Source organism: Salmo trutta, chromosome 27, assembly GCF_901001165.1.
Source record: "Salmo trutta chromosome 27, fSalTru1.1, whole genome shotgun sequence".
Lineage (NCBI taxonomy): Eukaryota > Metazoa > Chordata > Actinopteri > Salmoniformes > Salmonidae > Salmo > Salmo trutta.
Window position 1 is genome coordinate 12,215,290 of NC_042983.1, and position 23,334 is coordinate 12,238,623.

Sequence of the window (23,334 nt, forward strand, 5' to 3'; positions counted from 1 at the left end):
GAGAGAGAGAGAGAGCGAGAGAGAGAGAGAAAGAGAAGCGTAGAGGAGAGACAGGGGCTGTGAGCAGCTCTATACATTAGACAGGCACCAAGGTTCCTTCCCTGGGAGGAGCTGACACACTTCAGGGAGCTGAATAACAGACCATGTAAATCAACCAGAGTGATGAAAGATATAGGCCTGACCCCCGACCCTGCCAGGCCAAGCCAAGCCAAGCACGGCTTTACAAAACCCAGATCCCATGCAAACAGCCTCCTTCAGGGACAGCCAGCCCAGCGCTTCACTTCACTTCCAGAGCAGTGTAGAGCATGTGGTCAGAGGACAGGCAGGAGGGAGGGAAACAGAGGGGGAGATTCCCCCTTTTAAATTAAAGGACTGCCTTTCCACTGTGCACACACTGGTTGAATCAATGTTGTTTCCACGTAATTTCAATGAAATGATGTTGAACCAACGTGGGATAGACATTGAATTGACGTCTGTTCCCAGTGGGTTGTGCCTTCCAACTAGAAATCCCTCAGCCTTTGCTTTCAGCACTCGCTAGGGGAGGGGGGCTGGGGGGGGGTGTTGGCGGTCTCTCACAGTAGTCTGGCAGGGAGAGGAGCAGACACTAATGGGACTGATAGGAGAGAGATTGGGGAGCATTTATTCATGAGAAAAAGGGAAAAAAAGCTGCCAAAAAGCCAGCAGAAAAGGGACTGGGAATACACAATCGTATTATGAATACGCAACAGCCTTAGGAGAGAGAAAAAAAATGGAGCCGGTAGGGGAGTACGAGAGAATTGGACAGGGAAAGATGGGGGAAATAGAGAGAGAGAGGGAGGTGAGATATAGAGAAAGAGAAAAATACAGATTTACAGCGTCCATTTTAGCAGCTCATCTTTCATATAGCTCCCATTGGCTTTCTGCTTTCTCCCCTGACCCTCTCCTCTCTCTCTCCTTCGCAGCTTCCAGATAACTCCACAACCACCACCAGTAGCAACCACCTCCCTGTCAGAGACACACACCCACCCACGCACATAACCCCTGGCCTCCCTCTGTTTTAACACGGCTCCTGGCCCCCACCGCAGAGCAGAGCTGTAGTAGCAGCAGAAAGCAGGCACTGGGCATTGGACATTTAAGTCGGGTGTAGGAGAAATTAGCAGAGGAAGGAAGGAAATGGGATGTTGACTTGAACTGGCCCTGAGGGCAGCTGAGAGTCTCCCTTCTCAGCTCGGCTCCGCTGGCTACCTGACAGTTTGATGGAGTGAGTGGAGGCTTCCCTGAGGCCCGTCTCTCACACTGATGTAGCTCAGTGAGGAACAGATTGAGCCCCCGGGCATTGCTCTATACAGTTACTCACTCACTCACACTCTCTCTCTCTCTCTCTAAACCCTCCCTCACAGAGAAAGGGGGTGAGAGACACAGACATGCAATAGACACACACACCGCACACATACTCCCCCTTCCCTGTATCTCTCCCTCCCTTGGACAGCATTGTGATTAGCACTAGAGATGCTGTTAACTGAGTTCCAGCATACGCACAGGGGGAGAGAGAGAGAGAGAGAGAGAGAGAGAGAGAGAGAGAGGGAGGGAGGGAGGGAGGGAGAGACGGAGGGAGAGTGAGAGAGAGAGAGATAAATAAATAGGAGCTAGGGAGAGAGAGAGGGGGAGTCAGGGGCTGTGAGAGAGCACACAATGAAAAGAGTCTTGCGGCAGCCCACTGTGCGCTGGTCAAGAGAAGCATGTGCCGCTGGGGGGCTCTACTGCTAATTTCAGGGGGCAGCCAAGCGCTTCACGCTAGACTTGTCATTCGGCCAGAGGGTCATTCATGCTGGGTGACAGCAATTGCGAAAGCAGGCCATTCTACCCCCTCCGTCCCTTCCCTCTCGCCTCCCACCCTCTTTTCTCCTTTGCAATGATCAAAAACTGTCCTAGGCAGGCTAAAGAATTACAAATGAGTGTCCTGTGGCACTGGCTGGGACTGGATTCAACTCTCCCTCTCTTCTCTCCTCCCTCTCTCCTCAGATGGCTAGGACAGCGTAGCTCATCTCCAACCCCCTGTCTGTCTGCAGGCTTTTGTACTGCAGCTTGCTCAACAACCAGTTAACACAGCATTAATCTACAACAAAACAAGAGTGTTAATCCCAATCACAAATCTAATAGAAATACAACATGTGAGCTCCTGCCCTGGGATGAGCAGAGAGCAGCAGCTCCCACACTAACACTGCATCCTAAATTACACCCTATTCCCTAGAAAGTGCACTACATTTGAACACAGGGCTCTGGGACACGCACACACACTAAGGCCAAATCTCTCCCCTGTTACATGTTCTGTCTGTCTGTCTGTCTGTCTGTCTGTCTGTCGTAGAGATGAAACCGCTGGCCAACAGATTTAATCAGTGACATCGACTTCCAGAGGATTTGGCTTGCCCTTGGGTTACCTCTGAACTTGGAGAGAAAAGGAGAACAAAGTCATTGGAAATCATTAGGAGGTAGTGTAAGGAAGACAGAGCAGAAGGCTGGTCTTCGCTGTGGTGCAAAACAAACTTTCCTCACCCTTGGCTGAGGTGCTCATCATGGAGACTAGACTACTGTTTACAAAATAAAAGATCAGACACTTGTTTTCCACGGCACTACTGACAGCTATGGAGAGAATGAATAGCACTACTGTAGAGAGAGAGATGTTAACAGCTGGTTCTATCCTCCTTTTTAAAAGCGGTGTCTGCCTCAGATATGTCAACTGAGAGAGAGAGAGAGAAAGAGAGAGAGGAAAATAGACAGAAGCAAGAGGGATGAAAGGAGGAGGGTGAGAGATGTAGTCGGTAATGAAGAGTTGGTGGAGTAGTGGGGGGTGAATTAACCGGAGAGCAAGAAGGAAACTTCTGTTATCTTTCCAAACAAGCTATCACAAGAGATGGAGTAGGGAAGAGAGAGGTGGAGCAGGGAAGAGAGAGGGAGAAGGAAAGAGAGAGGTGGAGCAGGGAAGAGAGAGGGAGAAGGAAAGAGAGAGGTGGAGCAGGGAAGAGAGAGGGAGAAGGAAAGAGAGAGGTGGAGCAGGGAAGAGAGAGGGAGAAGGAAAGAGAGAGGGAGCAGGGAAGAGAGAGGGAGAAGGAAAGAGAGAGGTGGAGCAGGGAAGAGAGAGGGAGAAGGAAAGAGAGAGGTGGAGCAGGGAAGAGAGAGGGAGAAGGAGAGAGAGAGGTGGAGCAGGGAAGAGAGAGGGAGAAGGAAAGAGAGAGGTGGAGCAGGGAAGAGAGAGGGAGAAGGAGAGAGAGAGGTGGAGCAGGGAAGAGAGAGGGAGAAGGAAAGAGAGAGGTGGAGCAGGGAAGAGAGAGGGAGAAGGAAAGAGAGAGGTGAAGCAGGGAAGAGAGAGGGAGAAGGAACGAGAGAGGTGAAGCAGGGAAGAGAGAGGCAGAAGGAAAGAGAGAGGTGGAGCAGGGAAGAGAGAGGGAGAAGGAAAGAGAGAGGTGGAGCAGGGAAGCAAGATGGAGAAGGAGAGAGAACAGAGAGAAGGGCAAATCCATGGTAACGGAATTTCATTTTAAAATGTATGTCAAACAGAAACCATTTTACAGGAAGAACTGTGCACATACAAAGTTTGGTAACAGAATATTTTACCATAATTCTGTTACCAAACTATGTATCTGCAGTTTTTCCAGTAATTCTTAATGTATATTTTACTGTGTAAATTGTTCAAAGTGGTCATTGTGCATAGAGTTGTATGGTTTGTTAAACTTTGAAATCAATGGTTTTTGGTTGCCATACATTTTAAAGTGAAAAATGTGAGCATCAGCGTAAATCTGTTACCGTGGAATTGCCCAGAGAGAGAGAGGGAGAAAAGAGGAGGGGAGAGGAGGAGGGGGTACGGTATTCACAGTGAACATCCTCAGGCTGTGAATAATTTAGTGGAGCACTGGGAAGACGAAACAAAGACGAACACAAAACACTGGCAGCGTTTGACCCAGAGCTGCAGCTACATCAGCACACATCACAGTTGAGAGCTCTCTTCCTCTCTCGCTCCTCTTCTTCCCACTCTCTCTGTTTTTCGCTCTATCCCCTCCCTCTCTTCCTCTCTCCCCACCCCCTCCCTCTCTCCCCACCCCCTCCCTCTCTCCCCCTTAGAGCGCCAGCCAGTGAGGAAACAGCTGTGCTCTCTTCTTGTTTAGCCTCACAGTCTATGAGACCCAACAGAATGGCTGACAACTCAGTTCCATGTACATCCCACTGTCACTTCCCCCATTCATCCAGCCACCCCCCACCCCCCCTCCCCCGGTCCTCTGAGAGAGGAGAGAGACATGACGCTGTCTGCCACTGCTAATACTGAAGCAGGGAAGCTGGGCTCAGCCCAACCTCCATGGAGCCCAGCCGTCCCTGCAGAGTGCAGACACGGTGCCCATCACAGTCAGGAGCTCCTCTCCTTTGCCAGACGTAGAGACAGCTCTGAGACAATGCAGCTAAAATCAGCCGGTGGATATGGCAGGGCAGGGTAGGGTACTGCAGACAGTAGGGTTCTATAGTGCGGATGGAGCAGACCTCTGCTCTCTCCGTTATTAGGGGAGGAGAGATTAAATAGAGCTGATTAAGCACACTTCGTCAGGGCACCATGCATCGCTTCACCTGCTGAGGTAGGTGTCTGTCTGTGTGTGTGTGTGTGTGTGTGTGTGTGTGTGTGTGTGTGTGGTGCAGTGGGCTGAGGATGGCATCTGCGGAGGGATGGGTGGAGGGGGGTGGGTCGGCCGGCCGGAGGGGTGGGGTCCCGCCGCTCATCAACACTGCAGGGCGAGGTCATTTACTACCGTAATTAAAATGTGGTCATTTACAGTACGGAGCACCAAAATAATCAGAGCAAAAAAACAAACAAACAAAACAAGTAACATACTTTCTAATACAAACAGCTATTCTCTCTCCTCCTCTGTCTCTCTCTCCCCGTCTGTCTCTCTCTCTCTCTCTCCCCGTCTGTCTCTCTCTCCCCCTTTGTCTCCCCTCTCTCTCCCCCTCAGTCTCCCCTCTCTCTCCCCCTCTGTCTCCCTCCCCCCCGCTCTCCCCCTCTGTTTCCCTGACATTAATGGGAGGTCCCTTGTTTGTAAACGTGCCAAGTTGTGTGCACCACCGCAGGCTGTCTATTACAGCAGCCCTCTGGGATGCCTGCTCCATATGGCGCCACATATGGCACTCAGCAGTATCAATTAATGTTGTTATAATACAGATTTCTATCAGCTGTGTTTTCACTCCTTCCCTCCTCTCTTTTACCTTCGATTCTCTTCATTTTGTCCCACTCCCTCACCCTACCTCCTTTGCTTGTGTGCATGCGTGCGTGCGTATGTGAAGCTTTCGACCCGCCTTCTTTCCCCTGATTCCTCACAACCCGTCTTATCCCCTATCAGAGAAGTTGGGCTTTTGAGCTCACCTGTCAAAGCTGCGTGGTGCTATAGAACCCCATTCAAAGGCCCTGAAATATGGGGCTTTTGCTCCCTCCTGCTTTCATGCACTAGCTCCAAAAGTTGCACAATTGTCAACGTGTCAGATTCTCCAACAGCAAAGGAAAGAAAAGCTTCTGAAATAGAAAAACTGCAAAAAGTTGAAAACACTTCAAGTGCACCAGGAAGGGAAAATGTGATGACGTGAATGTATAATAGTGACTATGGGGGTTGGACGAGGCCTTTATTCATCTCTTCTACCTCCTGTAGCGGTCACATCGGGTCAGCATTAGGCCTTATCAGAAGGATCATTTGTGCCTTAAGTGTGTACAGTACAAAGTCATCCTCACACAGACAGACACAACGGAATGGGGTGGTTTCTAAACCTGAGTGACTTTGGTGTCTTGATCTGACGGGGAGGAGAACAAGAGAGCAGCAGAAAGCGGCGGCGGTGCGGCGGAGTGGTGCTCAAAGGGCTCCCACGCCAACACGCACAGCAAGCTTCATCAGACAACGAAAGAACGAGAGAACGCCACAATTAGAGGAGAGATCACTGGCAGCCCGGTGAGGAACGCTCCTCCCGAAACAAGAGCCCCCCCCCCCTTAACAGAACGTAACTCTCTGGTTTTGAGGAAGAACACTCTCAAAGGGGCTTTAAAACGTTACGGATTGGCTAATCACTCTCAGGATGAAAGAGTTCCGAGGTGAGGAGCGGCGCGTGCATCTGCGGAGAATTGGGGAGAAGACGGGGAGCTTCCTCATTCGGATTCTTCTGATTTCTGATTCTGATTGTTTTGTTTCAGCACCTCTTTCCGTTTCAGGCATGCAGACAAGGCAGTGAAGCCAGGCAATGGAGGCAAGCAAGGCAGCCCCGTTTGAAGGTGCAGTCAGACTCATGCTTTGTAGTGATATCTCCAGCAGCGCAATCTCATTACCGTGTGATGTTAGGAGGAGAGACGCAACGCAGGGGTGGATTGTCATCGCATAGCTGTCAAAAGTTCCAACAGGGAATAGAGATCCACTGACTAACTTCTCTGATCTATTACTGTATATTTCCCAGACAAGGCTTTAGTTTAGCATGCTAACACAGTCTCGTGTCACACAGGAGCCGGGAGTTAGAACCGCGGTAAGGCACACGATGCTCCCCAGGCCCATAGAGCTGATTGGGATTCGACTGGGCAAATTAAGCTCTGCCTGTAACATACAGTAAGTCTATACATCTAATGTCCAAACCCCAGATGCAACTATAAATACTCAGTAATCCCTAATCTCTACGGTGGGGTTTGTTTCACTTCACGGTGGTTCACTTTCTGTTACAGTACATCTACTTAATTTGAACACATAGTGTATTACACAGTCTTAAGGTACAAACACAACTACAAACAAGAAGCTATTTGTGTTTTGAAGGTGAACAAGTTCCAGAGGGCAACAACATCCCACACCTCTCTTAAACTGGGTCGAGATCTCAGCTCAGAGGTTTTACTTCCTATTAAACAATCCTTGCCAGTTCCTTTTGGGTGTCCTCTCTGTCCTCGCTAAGTTGATTTCATACGGGTCCCTCAGACCAAGCCTTCCAATGAAACGTTGCTTTATTCTGTTGAAGAGGCCAGCCAGAACCAGGGATTGATTGAGAAAAGAGCCCGGTTACCATGTGAACCCGGCCTGTTGCTGGGGAGACCGTCACAAAGTGCTTCCTGGGTAATTCTCGAGGTCACTGGTTTGGTTTGCGCTTGGCCGTGTGGTGCAGATGGGTTCACCCTCATTCAAGGCCCAGCGGGAGCTCTTTCATTAGGCACCGTGAATACCCTCATTCATCCCCACAACCTCAATTGGTCACGCTGTGTCTATGCACAGGGCCCAGGACAAACGCCCCCCCCCCCCACCCACCTTCGTCACAGTGTTTTTTTGTTCTGGCTCATCAAAGGTATTGTCAAGCCTCAGGCCCCAAACTTGAGACTCACAAACACACCAGTCAACACATACAGATTTGTGCTGGCCTGCAGAAACAGAGGAAACGTAAGAGACTAACATTCCTTTGTTTTTTGTTGTTGTTGTTTCTAAACCTTTTAAAATGACATTCGTGACCCAGCTCCATTTTGGTACGCGATATTGTGATCGAAAAATCTCACAATCTCATAACGGCCCTACATAGACAACAACTCTGACTTTACATCAGTAACATACTGTGCCACACTCCTGCTCACAGTTCAGCCTGCTGCATTCTGCAGACTCTAGCACATAGAATGAAATAGAACATGCTGGCCTAGTTGTAGCGTAGCATTCATGCTGCTGTGTTCTCCATAGAGAGAGCCTAGCTGAACAGCCTAGTTGAGCTCTGCTCTGGGCCATTCCAGTGCTAAGCTCCTCTGTCTGTGTGCTGAGCTGGGGCACTGCTCTAATGTAATGGATGTGCCTAGCCCATGCAGCTGCTGGGTGGGTCGGCCCTTCATTCTCCCCTTCGCCTCATCCCAGGCTCTAAGAGAGTCTCAGGTCTGTCCTAGTGAGAAGTGACTAATTGCGTCTAGTTGTTAGTGCCCCTGGAATGAGATCCGATTCAAGCAGTGACAGGCTGTGCAATCACTTATTCCCCCCCCCCCCCCAATCTTTCCCTCCTCCACTAGGTTTACCCTTCTGCTTCTCAGCCTACCGGGCTGTAAAATTGAGCGGACGCCGGGCAGGATACGGAATGAGACCTGGCATCTTTTTACGCGGACGCTAACCTTGAGAAGAAGGGCTGCCTGCATGCAGCACCAGAGAAGGAGAAGGAGAGGCAGCCATCTTGGACTGGAGAATGAGAGGAGGAGGAGGTGGAGGGGGTGGAATGACACTCCTTTATAAATCAAAGAGGACAACCTCCAAGCGGGAAGGAGGATGACAACAGAGTCCATATGAGCACAGGCAGGGGGTGCAGGGGGTGTACCCATAACAAAAACATAGCAGGAGTCCTCAATGATGTTTAATGCACCATTATATCCCACATTGGCTGCCGCTAGAAACAAGATGGCGGCAGGGTGGAAAACAGGTTTGATTAAGACTGGGGGCTTGTTTCCATTGACGCTCAGGAAGGCGCATGGCTGATGCGCAAGACAGAGAAAGAGAGAGACCGAGAGAGAGACAGAGCGAGAGGGAGAGAGACAGAAACAGAGGCAGAGAGAGAGAGACAGAGAGAGAGAGAATTTGGCTCTTTATTAGAGGTGATTAGTCTTTTCTCTCCTCCTCTTGTCTTTATTTTGTAATGTGCTATCTGTTATTCCCTACCTGCATTCCACTATGCCACCTCGAGCCTCAACTAGTACAAAAAATGGATTACGCTATGATGAACAATTTCCATTTTTCGCGTAATATTTAAAAATGTAATTTCTTTAAAAAAAAAAAAAAATGACATCCCCTATTGCCTATCGTGTTAAGGAAAACAAAGGACTCTTAAAATTAAATTAACTCTTGCGTGAGGCATATTTTACACCCCAGCAATCATTTACCATGTAGAAAGAAATAAAACAACCCCCAGCCTCAGTTATGATTTCAGCCCCTGTTCTAGAGAACAAACGCCTACCCTCCATCCCCCTCCTCATCCCTCCATCCCCCTCCTCATCCCTCCTTCCCTAACACATGATATTAGTGCTGTGAGATGGTCTCTCCACAAGAGATTAACCAGGTTAAAACTCCCAGGCAGCTCTCTGGTGGGGCCGCTCTCCCAACTCTGGGGTCTGCACTATCATTTGCAGGAAAATGTCTTCAGTAATGAAGACTCCAGGCCCATAAATCCTACTGGCCTCGCCTTCCTTTCCTCGCCTTCCAACTCCATTGAACAGCTAGTAAAAATTCCCCTTTAAAAAATTCATAGAGCAATTTTACCTCAAATCCCTCCCCGCAAGCACAATTATGGAACTTTCATCTCAATTGATTTATGTGCTGGGCAGGGGAAGAAAAAACAGGCTGTAAATCATTGTTTTTAAAGGGAAGGAGTGCTTAGGCCTTTAACAACCAGGCAGGCAGGCAGGCAGGCAAGCAGGCAGGCAGGCAAGCTGCGTGTTACAGTGGAAGGAGAGAAGAGTGGGAGGAGATGCAAGGGAAGGAGGAGGGAGGATGGGGAAAGACAGGGGGGTATGGGAGCGTAACGGAGAGGGAGCGAAGGGAGAGGGGGGTAGCTATTCCACTTGATTAATAACACTAATCAAATTATACAGTGTTCCACTGTGCCCTGAAATCTGGGGCCATAATGTGTTCTAATGGTGAGGTTCATGGAGCTAAACTTCAGGAGGGAAACACCTTGCCACTGCACCTGACTGCTGCACATCTTAATGAAGGCAGTAAAAACCCCATTTCCAGCAGCCATGCCCACAATGAAAGAAGAGATTGTACTGTAGTACTGCGCCCTGGCTCCACATAGTGTAGCAAAAATGGAAGACTCTAACAAAAGACTGAGCAAGAGAGAGAGAGAGGTGGGGGGGGGGTTAAGAATATGGGGGCAATAAGAGACATCTATCTGAGGGGATTTAAAGGAGAGCGCCGCACCAGATATAAGTGGATGTGGTGGCAGAGGGATTGGTGGTCCTTCTAAATGATTTATTTTGGGCGAGAAGTCCGCCTTTGACACGCACAATCTCCTGCCTGCTTAGGGATAAGCCGGCCTGCTTTGCTACGACTGTTATCCTTAAAGGGGTCTGACAACAGCCACATTTCATGACTATTTTACGACTGATGTGCCCAACCACAGCCTCCATCCATCCAGGCCTCCCTCTATTCATCAACACACCCTGTCTGTACAGCTCCTGGTAACCCCTGTTTCTTCTCGGCAGTACAGAAACAACAGCCATTGGTCAACTAGACTAAAAGGTGGGCCGGATGCTGGATACTGCAAGTGGGAGGTGGGGGAGAGAGAGTTATTTAACAATGATAGAACAAAGGAATAGGGCTCAGGCCTTGGCTGTCTTCTAACCTCTGAATCTACTTGTAAGCTGAGTGGAACACAGCAACGCTGCTATGCGTGGTTTCATTTATCCCGTCTCTAGAAACGTAGTCAGCAAAAAAAGAGAAACATTACGGTTCGGATTAAATCAGGTAAATTACACACGATGCAAACAATCAGATCAGCTGTAATGTCTCAATAAAAGCAAACATTATTTTAGTCTTTAGGCGGATTTCATGTCGGAAATAAAACTAACAAACCTGAGAAAACACAGATTGTTACTGTTATTATTATCATAATTACATCTCGTGTGTTTTTTTTGGGACGTGCGAGCAGGCAGCCTCAATCAGGATGAAATGCCGTTTTAATTTGACGGAGCTTCCTGTTTTGACTGGCTCCGTTTCTATTTCCACACAAACAGTTTGGCAGTCGCTGTGCAGAAAACTCAATCAGGCCGAATTACATGTCTATCAGATCAAAATGTAATTGATTTGAAAGGCGACATGATATATAACTACATGACAGTGAAGGCACAGTGGGAGTCTCCGTAGGGATCAGCCTATGGGGAACTAATTAACGCTAGCTAGGTTCTGAATTATTGAGTACTAAACTAAAGCAGTGACATTGAGGAATAGGAATCCACCATAACAACTTCTTAAGTGTTTGTCTCAACTTACAGCGGGGCAACCCAAGACGTCTGTGGGCCCGCCCGCACATCAATATTACAGTGAGTGATGTTGTAATGGTCCATAATTGAAAGGGTTCATAAAGGTGGGGTCAGGTCAGAGCGTACATACAAGTCATCCTATCTCTCTCTCTCTCTCTGTGTAACACTTCAGACACATCATCCTATCTCTCTCTCTCTCTCTCTCTCTCTCTCTCTGTGTAACACTTCAGACACATCATCCTATCTCTCTCTCTCTCTCTCTCTCTCTCTCTCTCTCTGTGTAACACTTCAGACACATCATCCTATCTCTCTCTCTCTCTCTCTCTCTCTCTGTGTGTAACACTTCAGACACATCATCCTATCTCTCTCTCTCTCTCTCTCTCTCTCTCTCTGTGTGTGTAACACTTCAGACACATCATCCTATCTCTCTCTCTCTCTCTCTCTCTCTCTCTCTCTCTCTCTGTGTAACACTTCCGACACATCATCCTATCTCTCTCTCTCTCTCTCTCGCTGTAATGCTTCAGACACATCATCCTATCTCTCTCTCTCTCTGTAATGCTTCAGACACATCATCCTGTCTCTCTCTCTGTAACACTTCAGACACATCATCCTGTCTCTCTCTCTCTCTCTCTCTCTCTGTAACGCTTAAGACACAACATCCTCTCTCTCTCTCTCTCTGTAACGCTTCTGACACATCATCCTCTCTCTCTCTCTCTCTGTAACGCTTCTGACACATCATCCTATCTCTCTCTCTCTCAGTAACGCTTCTGACACATCATCCTATCTCTCTCTCTCTGTAACACTTCAGACACATCATCCTATCTCTCTCTCTCTCTCTCAGTAACGCTTCTGACACATCATCCTGTCTCTCTCTCTCTCTCTCTCTCTCTGTGTAACGCTTAAGACACAACATCCTCTCTCTCTCTCTCTGTAATGCTTCAGACACATCATCCTATCTCTCTCTGTCTCTCTCTGTAACAATTCAGACACATCATCCTATCTCTCTTTCTCTGTGTAACACTTCAGACACATCATCCTATCTCTCTCTCTCTCTGTAACGCTTCTGACACATCATCCTCTCTCTCTCTCTCTCTCTGTAACGCTTCAGACACATCATCCTATCTCTCTCTGTAACTCTTCAGACATATCATCCTATCTCTCTCTCTCTCTCTCTCTCTCTCTGTAACAATTCAGACACATCATCCTATCTCTCTCTCTGTGTAACACTTCAGACACATCATCCTATCTCTCTCTCTCTCTCTCTCTCTCTCTCTCTCTGTGTAACACTTCAGACACATCATCCTATCTCTCTCTGTAACTCTTCAGACACATCATCCTCTCTCTCTCTCTCTCTCTGTAACGCTTCAGACACATCATCCTCTCTCTCTCTCTCTGTAACGCTTCAGACACAACATCCTATCTCTCTCTCATACAAGTCATGCTCTCTCTCTCTCTCTCTCTGTAACGCTTCAGACACAACATCCTATCTCTCTCTCATACAAGTCATGCTCTCTCTCTCTCTCTCTCTGTAACGCTTCAGACACAACATCCTATCTCTCTCTCATACAAGTCATGCTCTCTCTCTCTCTCTCTCTCTCTGTAACGCTTCATACACATCATCCTATCTCTCTCTCATACAAGTCATGCTCTCTCTCTCTCTCTCTCTCTAACACTTCAGACACATCATCCTATCTCTCTCTCATACAAGTCATGCTCTCTCTCTCTCTCTCTCTCTGTAACGCTTCATACACGTCATCCTATCTCTTTCTCTCGTCTCTGTAATGCATGTTATAAAGTTGGGGTCAGTGCGTACGGATCTGATTTAACACTCTTGTTTCTGTTCGCATGTCATGAAGGTAGGGTCAGTGCATACTTACACATCATACTGTCTCTCTCTTGTCTCTGAAACCCTACTCCTGTGCAGTGATGTCACATCATATCTCTATGTTGTTCTAGTAGGCAAACCACCACAAAGAGACCGGAGTGAAAAGGTTAGCAGTTAGCTAGCATTAGCCCCAGTAGCAGCACACCACATACTGTGCCTAGTATGAGAGCTTTATCTCTGTCTCTGTATGTGCTAGTACTAAAGTAGACACAAAGAGCTAAAATGAGACAGTAGCAGGCATTCTCTGCTCTGGGGGACACAGTATGCTCTCTCTCTTTCCCTCTCTCTCTCTGAAACCCAGCATGTCACCCTGACCCTGACCACGAAGCCCACAGGGCCTCCCTGAACCTTAAGCTTGCAGCAGGGGCCCTGTGGAGAAGATAAAGATATAAGCCAGCACAGCGCTGTACGGTGTGGTGGGGCCTCCACATCCCTGAGGTGCCCAGTGGCTGTCTACTCCCCCTGAGAGACTGGAAGAACCGTTCTCTCTCTCTCTCTCTCTCCCTCTCTCTCTCTCTTTCTGTCTCTCTCTCTCTCTTTCTGTCTCTCTCTTTCTGTCTCTCAATTTCCCCTTCTACTAGCTTACCCAGAAAATGAGAACTCAATTAATTCCGGGGAAATGAGGGCGAAGGAGGAGGCGGCCCTGGAGCCCTGAGAGAGAGAGTGAAAGAGAGTGAGACAGAGAGCGACAGAGAGAGAGAGAGAGAGAGAGAGTACAGTGGAGCTCCCTGTCGATTCTGTGGCCTGGTTAAGGCAAACACAGGCAGAGCTGTGACTGGGTGCATAGGGGAGCAGAGGAGTGAGGTGTGCATTAAGTCTTTATTAAGTTAATCCTGTCTACAGTTCAAACATGGCTGATGAAAGTCCCTCATTAAAGAGCCAAGTGGAGTGAAGGGGGGCTATGTACACAAACCAGTCACAATGGGACAGACAGACAGACAGACTGGCAGGCAGGCAGAGGCAGAGAGAAAGAGAGAGAGAGAGTGAGAGTGTGAGAGAGAGAGAAGGCAGGGCATGAACTCAAAGCCCTGAGATGTAATTAAAACAAAGCTGACACTCAATACCACTCAACACTTGGACATAAAGTGCCTTCAGAAAGTATTCACACCCCTTGACTTTTTCTACATTTGTTAATCATTTCAGGAAACTAGGCACATGTCACTACTTCACAGGAGAGGCAGTTTTATGGCAGAAATGCATTCTGGAGCATATGAACTTTCATGTGCCTTAATAACAAATGTGTAAGCCATCTGCAAATATGAATAAAATTGTTAAATTATGAGCCTAGTTGGTTTAGCCACGGAAAAAAACAGGAACCTTCCCGCTAGCCACGATTGGCTGAGATAATGAATGGGCTGGACATGCCGAGAGACGAATTTGGATTGGTCTGCCATGTAGCACGCTTCTGGCTATAACCTGAGCTTATTATGTGTAGATCATCCTTTCTACTGAAGCTTTTTTGAAAGATATAATGAAGAACGCCAAAAGTTATAGCATTTATTTCACATGACCCATCAATTTAGACAAGTGTGTCTGGGTAAGAATCATCTAATTGTTACAAAAATATTTATACAATATTTATCTGGATACTTTCTATTTTTGATATTGCTACTATGCAAATATGCAAGTTTCACTGTACCATTTAAACCTCCTGTATCCTGTGTATGTGACAAATAACCTTCGATTTCATTTGATATAGTGTGTGTTCACCAGAAACGGTAATGTGAAGAACAACATGACCTGCACCAAAATCAGATTAGGATATAGGCCAAGGACTAGATAGTGTATAGCTACTACTTTCACCAATTTAAGTCTTGAAATCTTCAGTTGTTTACTACACCACCTTACTTTCTCTGTTTAGCACATGGCCTCACATGTGAATCCTTTTAAGAGATGGGTGGGGCTAAGGCTTAAGAGAGTGTGAATGAATGGGTGTAGAAAAAGAAGAGCTCTCCAGTAGGTGTACCAAAACATTCAAGTGACATTTTCTCAAAAGTGGAGTTACAAGTTTATCAACATTCAAAGCAGAATTGCTTTCCCATTGTCCCTCAACTGCAGTGTATGATATACAATATTCTAACTCTGAGTCTCTACTTTTATCCATAGGATCGAATCGAGCCGGTCGGTCACATTTTGTTGTGTTACAAAGTGGGATTAAAATTGATTTAATTGTCATTTGTCATCAACTATCTACACAAAATACCATGTAATGTCAAAGTGGAGTAAACATTTGAAGATGTGTATACAATTCATGAAAATAAAACACTAATATATCTTGATTAGATAAGTATTCAACCCCCTGAGTTAATACATGTTAGAATCACCTTTAGCAGCGATTACAGTTGAGTCTTTCTGGATAAGACACCTTAGCCAAATACATTTAAACTCAGTTTTTCACAATTCCTGACATTTAATCCTAGTAAAAGTTCCCTGTCTTAGGTCAGTTAGGATCACCACTTTATTTTTAGAATGTGAAATGTCAGAATAATAGTAGAGAGAAGGATTTATTTCAGCTTTTATTTCTTTCATCACATTCCCAGTGGGTCAGAAGTTTACATACACTCAATTAGTATTTGGTAGCATTGCCTTTAAATTGTTAAACTTGGGTCAAACGTTTCGGGTAGCCTTCCACAAGCTTCCCACAATAAGTTGTGTGAATTTTGGCCCATTCCTCCTGACAGAGCTGGTGTAACTGAGTCAGGTTTGTATGCCTCCTTGCTCGCACACACTTTTCAGTTCTGCCCACACATTTTCTATAGGATTGAGATCAGGGCTTTGTGATGGCCACTCCAATACCTTGACTTTGTTGTCCTTAAGCCATTTTGCCACAACTTTGGAAGTGTGCTTGGAGTCATTGTCCATTTGGAAGACCCATTTGCGACCAAGCTTTAACTTCCTGAATGATGTCTTGAGATGTTGCTTCAATATATCCACGTAATTTTCCTTCCTCATGTTGCCATCTATTTTGTGAAGTGCACCAGTCCCTCCTGCAGCAAAGCACCCCCACAACATGATGCTGCCACCCCCGTGCTTCACGGTTGGGATGGTGTTCTTCGGCGTGCAAGCTTCCCCCTTTTTCCTCCAAACATAACAATGGTCATTACGGCCGAACAGTTATATTTTTGCTTCATCAGACGAGTGGACATTTCACCAAAAAGTATGATCTTTGTCCCCATGTGCAGTTGCAAACCATAGCCTGGCATTTTTATGGCAGTTTTGAAGCAGTGGCTTCTTCTTTTCTGAGAGGCCTTTCAGGTTATGTCGATATCGGACTCATTTTACTGTGGATATAGATACTTTGTACCTGTTTACTCCAGCATTTTTACAAGGTCCTTTGCTGTTGTTCTGGGATCGATTTGTACTTTTCGCACCAAAGTACGTTCATCTCTAGGAGACAGAACACGTCTCCTTACTGAGGGGTATGACGGCTGCGTGGTCCCATGGTGTTTATACTTGCGTACTATTGTTTGTACAGATGAACGTGGTACCTTCAGGCATTTAGAAAATGCTCCCAAGGATGAACCAGACTTGTGGAGGTCTACAATTTTTTTTCTGAGGTCTTGTCTGATTTCTTTTGATTTTCCCATGATGTCAAGCAAAGAGGCACTGAGTTTGAAGGTGGGCCTTGAAATACATCCACAGGTACACCTCCAATTGACTCAAATTATGTCAATTAGCGTATCAGAAGCTTCTAAAGCCATGATATCATTTTCTGGAATTTTCCAAGCTGTTAAAAGGCACAGTCAACTTAGTGTATGTAAACTTCTGATCCACTGGAATTGTGATACAGTGACTTATAAGTGAAATAATCTGTCTGTAAACAATTGTTGGAAAAATTACTTGTGTCATGCACAATGTAGATGTTCTAACCGACTATAGTTTGTTAGCAAGAAATTTGTGGAGTGGTTGAAAAATGAGTTTTAATGACTCCAACCTAAGTGTATGTAACCTTTCCACTTCAACTGTAGCTGTTTTAAAGTCAACATTGGCCTCATGGTGAAATCCCTGTGTGGTTTCCTTCCTCTCCGACAACTGAGTTAGGCGTGACGCCTTTATCTCTGTAGTGACTGGGTATATTGATACACCATCCAAAGTGTAATAATAACTTCAACATGCTCAACATGATACTCAATGTCAGGTGAAATGTAATGCCCTTCTTTGCGAGACATGGAAAATCTCCCTGCTCGACGGAGGGACCTTACAGATAATTGTGTGTGTGGGGTACAGAGATGAGGTAGTCATTCAAAACTCGTGTTAAACACCATTGTTGCACACAGAGTGAATCCATGCAACTTATTATGTGAATTGTTATGTACATTTTCACTCCTGAACTAATTTAGGCTGGCCATAACAAAGGGGTCGAATACTTATTGACTCAAAACATTTTAGCTTTTCATTTTTTATTAATTTGTAAAAATTGACATGTCTAGGCCAGTGACAAAAAAATCTAAATGTTATCGATTTTAAATTCAAGCTGTAACACAACTAAATGTAGAAAAAGTCAAGGGGTGTGAATACTTACTGAAGGCACTGTTCATTGCTCAATAATTGGACAATATGTATCTCTCATGTGAATTTGAGATCTGTTCATACATAACCTTTCTGTGACTGAATGCATTCCAACTGTCAAGCATAATCCTACTGCCTAGAGGCACAAAGGCTGATATAATCTAAACAAACAAACAATATTCTTTCCAAATGCTTTGTTATATAATATGCCGTAGCTTCAGTACGTAAGAGGTAATCTCCCTATAAGTGATGAGGGTGAAAATGGTTTGTGTGTGTGTGTGTGTGTGTGTGTGTGTGTGTGTGTGTGTGTGTGTGTGTGTGCGTGTGCGAGCATGCGTGCATGTGTGTGTGTGACCCTTAGCTCATAATGACCTCACCTCATGTCTCCCAAACGGGTGCTCGTCTCTTTTTAAAGAAGTGAACTGCAAAGAAGAGACAACAGTCATTAATCGGGACGGGTCTGTCCACCGCCACCCTGCTTGCCTGCTGCTATATTAAGATCTGGTGCACAACCCGCCTGGTGTACGTCAGCTCTTTTTCTGCTGGCCTTGCAGAAAGTTAGCCTAGCAGCTGGCAGAGGAGTAGCTGTTGCCAGAGGGTGTCACCAGGTTTGAGGTCACAAAAACACAGTGACACTGAGAGGCAGGAATGTGACAGGATGTTCAATCTTATCGGCCTCCTCCACTTACACTAGGCTATTTGATGGTGGGCCTGTGTGGCTCAATTGGTAAGTGTGTTGCCCTAGTAACGCCAGTGTCATGGGTTCAATGCCTGTTGGGGTTATATATACAAAAATGTATGCACTCAGTGTTCTAAGCCACTTCGGATAAAAGGTTGGTTAGGCTATGCTACGTTTGCAAACTACGAACAAGGCCAGACAGCGTGAATAACTCCAACTGAACATAAACCGTTTTCTCCGACATTGGGGATATTTTTCTATGTGTGCTTTGTTTTCAGTTATAGTTTAATATCGAGCCCCGAGGAAAAGGAAGTGAGACACAAATTGACCCATTTAAAAAAAACAAAAAAAACTTGTAAAGATCAAACAGCATCTACAGAGGGTTTATAAGCGTAAACCACTTCAGTTCATCAGAGAGACAATCTTTCGGCACTCAGAGGTATTTCCTGACGTACATTACGGCTTCATTGCTTTCTATTACTCTACCTTAAGTTCCCATTTACCCCCACACCGCTTCCCGCCAACCCTGGTCCCCCATCCCACCCCCTAAGGCAAACCTAGTAAAACAGGCCAGCCTGACAGATCCAAATGTTCATATGATAAATAACACGTATGATAAGAGCCACGGGGGGATTGTAGCCAACGTGTTTCCAAGAAAATCAGTCTGCCACCAGTACTTAAAGTGATTGAATAGCCTGTAAACAGAAGCTGCAGGCTTTCTTGTTCCTGTCTGGGAGATACTAATAAGGTTGTGCTTCGAGCAAACTAGCTAAGGAAGGAGGAGGAAAAATAAATAAGTGAAGTTCATGAACTGAGCAGTAACTGCAATAGCTTTTAAAAAATACCTCTGAAATCTGCCTTATCCGTGAACCGAAACTCCAGACTGAGAATAACCACAAGACCAAAGAGCGTCAAGCGTCGAGCCAGTCATAAGACACCCCGGGTCAATGGATGATAGTGTTCCTCACATTACCCAAATTAAAATGAGATCTGTCTTTAACAGTCTAATAACAAGCCATATGAGGATCGTTTCCCTCCCTCTATCTCTTCCACCCGTTCCACTTCTGAAGAGAATAAATTCTCCTTTGTTCACATTTCGTGTAAAGACCTCTTTGCTCTCATGCCAACATCTTCTCCCTATCTGTAAAATCCATCACAGTCAAAGTTCATTTTCTTTGGCAGATTAGCCGCGGGAGCCACGGTATATCCAATTGAGAAAGTGTGGAGGTTGCAGATAGGGCTTGTTAATGTCGCAGGCGACATTAGACGTGAGATCAGCGTGAACATTAATCACGCACACAATTTAGTCGTTAAGCTGAAAGAAGGCCTTTGTGGTCGCCTCAATGTGTCAGCTGACAGTGATACTGTAGACTCAGGATATTACACCAATAACAACACCCAAAACAGCACACAACTCTAACATCCGTAGATACCCTGAATATAAGCGAGGTGGGCTTTCAATGAAGATAAGCATGTTGCTTTTTACCACAAGACAGACAGACAGTGGTTAAACAGGTTTGTCATTTAGCGGGAAATGTATCCGTTGACTCTAGAATGTTGTACTTGACGAACTCTGTACTAAGTATCTGACAACAGCCTTTTTTAGCGTTTGCTCAGTTTACAAAACACAGCAAGTCTATCAAACCTAACAGACGTGTTAAATACTCAAGTATAGAGACAGGCAAGCAAGCAGGCTCTTTAGCGTCTGTAACCTCAACTTTTGTGTGGCCGAGGTTTTCTGCAGCAAACAGTACTAACTGTAACAGGATGCGGGGAAGAAATAAAGCGCAAAGTAAAAGTTCAAACCCCTGAATGTAACAGCGGGCTGTTTCACTTATGGTGAGTCATAGTGATACTTGAGTACAACCCACAGTGTATGTGCCATTTGTGAAAAACACAACAAGTGAGATATTAGTTGCTAATGTGAGAATTAGCGAGGGTGAGCCAGACTACAGACCAACCTAATAGCAGCATGGACTGCCTCTGCCCTGACCTGCTAGCCTAGCGAAATCAAGATAAGAAACAAGAGACAAGGCAGTCATTTAGTTTTGTTTGTCCTCTCTGGCCTCCTTTAGTTCAGTGAAGCCTAAACCACATTAGGGCCTTAATACCCAGAAGAGAAGAGGAGATGCTGTTGCAGTAGCAGACTGATAGATAAGGATAAAGCAGCAGGTGAACGGAACCTTTGTGATGGACCAGACCACAGAGGAAGCTAGGCCCAGACTTGGCCCTGTGTTACACTGCTAATTTGATGTCCGTTACCCCCACTGACAGCACTCGGCTTCAGAGGCAGGCAGCATCCTCTTACTTCCCTCTGGTCACCTTAGAATAACAAGGTTCGCTGCATCAACAGAATAGATTAAATTGAGCAGAATTGAACACAGTTAATTGGCTTTGGTTTTTGGCCGCCTGTGGGAGACTCCAGGAATAGATGACAGCCCTGTTGGAGCCAGAGTATCAGTTGACTCTGACTAATTATTCAAAAGGTTTGTTGTGATTGGTTGTTGCTAGGGTTCAGGGTTCAGGTCAGGGGTGGAGCTACACAGTATTTACTACTTCAATTTAAAAGGGAAGTGGCACTACTACACTACTGTGTGTATGTGGGAAATGTAACAAACCTAAAGTGTGCTTAAACTACATACTACTGTAAATGAGTTTTTCAGTGTGTGGTACAGGCGTATCAGCGGCTATACATCTCCAATTACAGGTTGTATTGAATGTGGTAGAACGGTAAACACCACCACCGACCATGTCAGGAGAAATCATGCGTGGCTGAGAGGAAGAAGAGTACATAGCAGGACTCCTTTAATAATTGTACCCTCCATTTATTCACCACCACAGGCATGCGTCAACTTGAAATGTGTAATTACAGTAATTGTGAGCCGGGCGAATGGGCCTCCAATACACCCTTCACCGTTACGTTGAAAATACACAGCGTGCCATACAGGATGAGACCACCAAAAGCATACTTAGGGGAGGCCTCAATTTGTGAGCTCTACAATAAGAGACGGTGGAGAGCTGCGGAAATGTCTAGGTACCTGTCATAAGAGAACCATCAATTCTAAAATTCTTTCACTGTGGCCGAGACCGAATAAAAACGTTGTATTGCCAATGGCTTACTGGGTTAGATAAAGCATGGTGCTGGCAATACCAGGGTTGCGGGTTTGATTCCCGCATTGGCCACATATACTGTACTGTATATCAAAGTTGATTTGGATAAAAGTGTTTGCTAAATTACCATATATAATTCATTCCCATACAGAGAATACATAAAATATCTACACTAGAGTGTGCATGATATTCTTACAGAAGCCCTGAAGCCCAAGGCAAAAATAAATAACTTATACCCTTGGAATTATCGTGTTTGAATGACTTAGTATCTCGTTCGAACAACTTAGTATCTCATTGAAATTACTTAGTGTCTCGTTTGAAATACTTATAAAATAGTATTAGGCCTACTAGCTGCCTAATACTATAAAAAAGTATTAGGCCTACCGGCCTACTAGCTGCCACTGATCTCCTTTTCTTTTACTTTTGGTGATGTCTGTTTTAGGTTAGCACCTGTTTTGTGTTAGTTCATTAGTGGGGGTATTTAGTCTGTCTGTTTTTGGTTTGGGGTTGTGCAGGATTATTTTGTGTCATTTTATTGTAGATTGGGGATTTGATTTTCCTCTGCCGTTCTGTGTTTAGGCATTAGGGTTTGCTGGGCTGCGTCCCGACTCATATAGGGTTCTTACCTGTCGCTTGAGATTTGTACCCTGCCTTGTTCTACGGCACTTTTGGACTTTGTTCATTAAACGTGTTTATCACGTACCTTCACGTCTTCTGCGCCTGACTTCACCCATCCTGTATGTTGGAGTCACTTTGACAGCACTGCTCCAGTTTGAAATGATTTATACCCTTTTTTTATAAAAAAGAAGCTGATACTGGCCTTTATTATTTACAATTTATTTAGGATATTTAGAGAATAAATACATCCTAGATCAACACATCCTAGATCTGAATGAAATAAATAATCTTATTAAATACTTTTTTCTTTACATAGTTGAATGTGCTGACAACAAAATCACACAAAAATAATCAATGGAAATCCAATTTATCAACCCATGGAGGTCTGGATTTGGAGTCACACTCAAAATTAAAGTGGAAAACCACACTACAGGCTGATCCAACTTTGATGTAATGTCCTTAAAACAAGTCAAAATGAGGCTCAGTAGTGTGTGTGGCCTCCACGTGCCTGTATGACCTCCCTACAATGCCTGGGCATGCTCCTGATGAGGTGGCGGATGGTCTCCTGAGGGATCTCCTCCCAGACCTGGACTAAAGCATCCGCCAACTCCTGGACAGTCTGTGGTGCAACGTGGCATTGGTGGATGGAGCGAGACATGATGTCCCAGATGTGCTCAATTGGATTCAGGTCTGGGGAACGGGCGGGCCAGTCCATAGCATCAATGACTTCCTCTTGCAGGAACTGCTGACACACTCCAGCCACATGAGGTCTAGCATTGTCTTGCATTAGGAGGAACCCAGGGCTAACCGCACCAGCATATGGTCTCACAAGGGGTCTGAGGATCTCATCTCGGTACCTAATGGCAGTCAGGCTACCTCTGGCGAGCACATGGAGGGCTGTGCGGCCCCCCAAAGAAATGCCACCCCACACCATGACTGACCCACCGCCAAACCGGTCATGCTGGAGGATGTTGCAGGCAGCAGAACGTTCTCCACGGCGTCTCCAGACTCTGTCACGTCTGTCATGTGCTCAGTGTGAACCTGCTTTCATCTGTGAAGAGCACAGGGCGCCAGTGACGAATTTGCCAATCTTGGTGTTCTCTGGCAAATGCCAAACGTCCTACACGGTGTTGGGCTGTAAGCACAACCCCCACCTGTGGACGTCGGTCCCTCATACCACCCTCATGGAGTCTGTTTCTGACCGTTTGAGCACACACATGCACATTTGTGGCCTGCTGGAGGTCATTTTGCAGGGCTCTGGCAGTGCTCCTCCTTGCACAAAGGCGGAGGTAGCGGTCCGGCTGCTGGGTTGTTGTCCTCCTACGGCCTCCTCCACGTCTCCTGATGTACTGGCCTGTCTCCTGGTAGTGCCTCCATGCTCTGGACACTATGCTGACAGACACAGAAAACCTTCTTGCCACAGCTCGCATTGATGTGCCATCCTGGATGAGCTGCACTACCTGAGCCACTTGTGTGGGTTGTAGACTCCGTCTCATGCTACCACTAGACTGAAAGCACCGCCAGCATTCAAAAGTGACCAAAACATCAGCCAGGAAGCATAGGAAC

General features: G+C 46.0%; 1 protein-coding gene across 6 annotated transcripts in view; it reads right to left on the reverse strand.

Annotated features, from left to right (window-relative positions):
* The window catches only part of LOC115164321 (autism susceptibility gene 2 protein), a 388,322-nt gene that overhangs the window by 148,692 nt on the left and 216,296 nt on the right, over window positions 1-23,334 (reverse strand). For 5 of the 6 annotated variants that reach the window (XM_029716684.1, XM_029716683.1, XM_029716688.1 and 2 more), the window contains exon 5: window positions 17,738-17,782. The exons of the other annotated variant lie outside the window; for it this stretch is intronic. In XM_029716684.1, coding sequence (XP_029572544.1) covers window positions 17,738-17,782 — 45 coding nt within the window. The remainder of the gene's footprint in view (window positions 1-17,737; window positions 17,783-23,334) is intronic. 6 annotated transcript variants of the gene reach the window in all.